A 5,241-nucleotide genomic window follows, 5' to 3' on the forward strand; every position below is an offset into this window, starting at 1 on the left:
TGTGATAGTATGGCCAGTCACAAATTTACCATATTTATGTACAGTTGGGAAAGAGGTCAATGACATATAGTTGTCATGGACACAATGTATTCAGAACTCAACACTCTTATAAAAAAGGTTTCCAAAAGGGTTCTTTGGCTGTCCCCATACGAAACCCTTTTTTGGTTCCAGGTAAAACCTTTTTGGGTTCCAGGCAGGTAGCCTAGTGGTTAGAGCGATGGGCCAGTAACAGAACGACTACTCGATCAAATCCCCGAGCTGACAAGGTAAAAATCTGTCTTTCTGCCCCTGAACAAGGCAGTTAACCCACTGTTCCTAGGCCGTCATTGTAAATAAGAATTTGTTCTTAATAACTGACCTGCCTTGTTAAATAAAAATACACTTTTGGGTTCTGTGTAGAACCCTCTGTGGAAAGGGTTCTACCTTGACCCAAAAAGGGTTTTTCAAAGGTTTCTCCTATGAGGACCTGCAGCCTAAGAACCCTTCTAGGTTCTAGATAGCACCTGAAGTGATCCAACAACGTCAGTATGAATATTGCAATGCTCAGCTTTTTAAAACACTGTAATGCAAAAAAGAATAATGACATTTTTTATAAGAACAATACTTTTCAATGTCTATACCATGAAGAGTTCGGCTTATATTATGCCTCTCAATAAATGGAAGTAACTGTGTTGAATGTGTAGGCTATGTGGTCCTTAAACACACCAAGGGGTGGTCATGATCTCATTTCCAAGTTAAGCAGACGTCTGTTGTCCCCACGTCAACACGGAATGGTTTACTCTCCTTTGCTAATGGGGTTTTACCGATAGTTATGCTCTTACATCTATATGCAGTCAAATAGATGTTCAACCAACGGCACGTGGCTGGCACCATTCTGTGTCCTCACTTTGATCCGGTAAATAAGATAGGAAGTTATTCTATAGGCTAGTTGATTAATTCAAGTAACGATAGGCTATAGAGATTTTAGAGGGTGTTGTTTTCTGTAAGTAGTCTAATGCACCACTAACAGTTATTGTTGGATAAATATAACCAAGAGAGGGCGCTGAAACGTAAATCTCCCTCTAATTGTTCTAGCGCACAACACTAATAAATTATCACAAAAACATATACATAATTCAAAATAATAAAGAAACCTTAAGACATGGTCGTTCTAATTATGTTTTATGAAATCTATTGTGAAAAAAACTTGGAACATGTTATTACTGATTAGGCCTATTTGTCATTTATCTGCCATGATTTTAAATGTTTATTTTTCATATTTGTTGTACTTTGTTTTTATTGTATAATTTCAAATAGGCCATTCCCTATTCCCTAGGCTACACCAAAATGTAAATTCGTTAGTGGCTGGATTGATTTTTATTCTAGCCTAAATCATTCTTAGTTTTTACCTAAAGCCTATCAGCCGACATCGAGGCAATCCGTTAAATCGTCAGTGCTCAAACACATTGAATAAACTTTACTTTGTTTAAGGTATCTAGCTAACAGCAGCGCTTGTGTCCTGGGAAATCAATAGTCCACACCTTGACACACGCGCGCGTTCACGGACGACACTTTCTCTGGCCTATTTTAGTCCACACATTCAATAGCAATAGAACCTATCAAGTGAAAATTACCTTGAAATTGTAAAATGCAAAAACGTGGCAATATGTTTTGATATAGGCTACATATTAGGGCCATATGTTGTTATTGCTTGCAATTGAGGTTGAAAATATCAATATTATTCTTAAGGGGACAGTAATATAAGTTTTTACCGTAAAACTGGTTGTGAAACCTGAATTGCTTAGGCTACGAATGATTCAGACTAATGGATCAAACTTAAACTAAATAAGTTCTCTATCACTTTACCAAAGCTATATGAAATTGGGTGGCTTAAGATGGAGTAGACTTCGATAAGATCGAGTAGACTAATGAAATAGTACATTACCTCGTCAAATACTCAACTAAATCTAGGTCCTTGGTGGAGGGGAAGAAAAACAATTAAGATGCATTTAAATTCCTTTTTCAAGCAAGGTCTGAAAAGAACATCACAAGAGAAATAACGCATGATAAAAAAGCAGCGCCAAAGCAGCAATTACCCCCCCCCTTCTGAAATTCAATAAGATTAAAATGAATATTTTTTTATATGAGACTGTTCTTTTTATTCAGTGCAGGTGTACAATAGGGGGGCAAGTCGAGGAGTCTCGCGCCTAGGTGTGAGGAGATTATTCAAATAGGGCAAGTGAAGAAGTAGGGATTGGAGGCTCGCCTGGCGCACAGAGCTATATCATAGCGTTTACAGCCAGCTCGGAACGTCATTTGAACTCCGGTCATCATCAGACGCTTTTCAGCGCCCGTGGGCACGGCTGGCTGAAAGACACACATGCGCCAGTCCTTGACTAAGGATCCTACCAACGACCCGAATACCCAGTGGTCCCAAATCACCGTTTGTTAGAGCGCGTTTTGCCATTTCTTCTGCGGAGAAACGGTTTGACAACTATTCGGAACTTCCATGATGCTTGGAGCAGTTAAAATGGAAGGACACGAACACACAGACTGGAGCACCTACTACGGAGAGCCCGAGGTGGGTACCTTAAATATTTTTTTTCGTCTACAGCCGATCCCATTTTATACAACTCAATATTAGCCCAGAGATAATATTAACTTTGTGATCAAATATTGACTTGAGGCGCCTCCAAATCCTGCCCCATCTCTACGCACGGCACTATCCTAACGAAGTTGTGCTTGACATGTAGGGAAAACTTTTTACTCAGATTGTAATTCCATATGTCTACATTTATCTTTACAAAATCATACATAGTTGTGTCATTTTACCCAATGAGCAAACATTTGTTTAACCGTTTTGATTGGTGAACGATGAATTCAAATATTTGTGTTGGAGGTTCTATAATATTGTCCACACACTAGAATAATTTAATCAATTTTCTCTTTGTATTTAAGCTGATTACCGGACGTAAAATGTGGTGACAATTTTTCGTTTTTACTTGCTTGATGTAGGCTAGACATTTAAGCTATTGGTCACATCATCGAGTGAAGTTTATATTTCTGTCAAGCAATTTGCTTTACCAAATTTAGCATTGGATTTCAGAAGATGGAACTGCGCCGGGATTGCTTGCTTTAACATCAATTTCGATCATTTATGTTTACCATTTTAATAATACTGATTATCATAGCTGTTGCTGGTTGTTATTATTATTTTGATGATATATTTGATATGATGTTATTATTATAGCTTTATTAGGTTCACTACACATGAACACTATCGACCCTTCATGAAAATCTCAAACAGGCTAACAATACTAACAATACTAACAATACTAACAATACTTGTTTTCTGTCTTGCTTTCCAGTGTTACACCTCGGTTGGCAACATGAACACAGGCCTGGGCATGAACTCAATGAACACCTACATGAGCATGTCGGGCATGAGCACCACGGCCAACATGGCAGCCAACCCCATGAACATGTCCTATGTCAACACGGCCATGAGCCCCTCCATGACCGGAATGTCACCGGGCACCGGAGCCATGAACGGCATGGGCGCTGGCATGACCGCTGGCATGACAGCCATGAGCGCCACGCTCAGTCCCAACATGAGCCCCATGACCGCGCAGCCTCCGTCCATGAACCTTACGTCCTACGCCAACATGAACGCCATGAGCCCCATGTATGGACAGTCCAGCATCAACAGATCTAGGGACCCCAAGACATACCGGAGGAGCTACACTCACGCCAAGCCCCCGTACTCTTACATTTCTCTCATCACTATGGCTATCCAACAGTCCCCCAGCAAGATGCTGACGCTGGCCGAGGTCTATCAGTGGATCATGGATCTTTTCCCGTTTTACCGACAGAACCAGCAACGCTGGCAGAACTCAATTCGCCATTCTCTATCGTTCAATGATTGTTTCCTCAAAGTGCCTAGATCTCCGGATAAGCCCGGTAAGGGCTCGTTTTGGACCCTCCACCCGGATTCGGGGAACATGTTCGAGAACGGCTGTTATCTGAGGAGGCAGAAGCGATTTAAGTGTGACGGCCAAAAGAAGATGTGCAAGGAGTCAGGAAGGAAGACATCCGAGGGCGGCTCGAACAGCAGCTCGGAGAGTTGCAACGGCAACGAGTCCCCCCATTCCAACTCCTCCCCCAACGATCACAAAAGGTCTCTGTCAGACATGAAGTCGATTCAGGCTCTGAGTCCCGAGCATGCCGCCTCACCGGTGTCCCACTCCCAGGTGCATGGGCACCTCATGTCCCAGCATCACTCGGTCCTCGCACACGAAGCGCACCTGAAACCCGAGCATCACTACTCGTTCAACCACCCCTTCTCCATCAACAACCTCATGTCCTCGGAGCAACAGCACCACAAAATGGACCTAAAGACTTACGAGCAGGTGATGCACTATTCCGGCTACGGTTCCCCCATGGCCGGGGCGCTATCCATGGGTTCAATGGGAAAAGTGGGCTTAGATTCCTCGTCAATACCCGCTGACGCTTCTTACTATCAAGGCGTCTACTCCAGGCCTATTATGAACTCCTCATAAACTCTGTCCCCAAACAGAAAACGGACACTTTCCAGCAATTTGTACATTTGTAAAATGATAGTTTGTGCATGTAGGACTATTCAAGATATTTTTGACGTTTCCCACTGATTTAGTTGTCAAGTTGGTTTAGTAATTATTTTGTAAAGGGATGTTAATAATAATGTGACAAAATCTGTTCAAAATGCGGCGTTAAGAATGGACCAAAAGACAAGAAGCCTAGTGTAAAATGCATCTGTATAGGCCCTACCTACCGGGAATTGAAATGCATCGTGGGAGACTGAAGTTCTTCAATCATTTGTGTAATTCTTATTTATGGCTTGTAAATGTGTGTTCTTGTAGTTGACGACAAGAACAGAATCTATATTAAAGTGTTATTTGGATTTTTTTCTGAACACAATTTTGTTATTTACACAGTTGGTCTAGGCCTATTACGCATCAATAAAATAATAGGCCTATTATTATTATTATTATTAGTAGTAGTAGTAGTAGTATTAGTAATATTAGTAGCATTGGTATTATTATTATTAGTATTAGTAGTATTAGTAGCATTGGTAGAAGTAGTTGTAGTAGTTGTAGTAGTAGACCTAGCAATATGCAGCAGTGGCAGCTTCAGATATGTCTAATATTTTAAGATGACAATATTTTTTTCATATTGAAAATATCAACATCAGGTCTTCACTCTTATAAAAGTGTTCCGTTGTGT

General features: G+C 41.0%; 1 protein-coding gene across 1 annotated transcript; it reads left to right on the forward strand.

Moving 5' to 3' along the window:
* The first annotated feature begins 2,163 nt into the window (after nt 1-2,163).
* On the forward strand, nt 2,164-4,918 carry LOC129812703 (hepatocyte nuclear factor 3-beta-like). The gene is made up of 2 exons (XM_055864517.1): nt 2,164-2,560; nt 3,348-4,918. The coding sequence occupies exons 1-2, from the start codon at nt 2,489-2,491 to the stop codon at nt 4,536-4,538; spliced, it is 1,263 nt and encodes a 420-aa protein (XP_055720492.1). The 5' UTR covers nt 2,164-2,488; the 3' UTR covers nt 4,539-4,918.
* The last annotated feature ends 323 nt before the right edge of the window (nt 4,919-5,241 follow it).

This window comes from Salvelinus fontinalis, chromosome 16, assembly GCF_029448725.1.
Source record: "Salvelinus fontinalis isolate EN_2023a chromosome 16, ASM2944872v1, whole genome shotgun sequence".
Lineage (NCBI taxonomy): Eukaryota > Metazoa > Chordata > Actinopteri > Salmoniformes > Salmonidae > Salvelinus > Salvelinus fontinalis.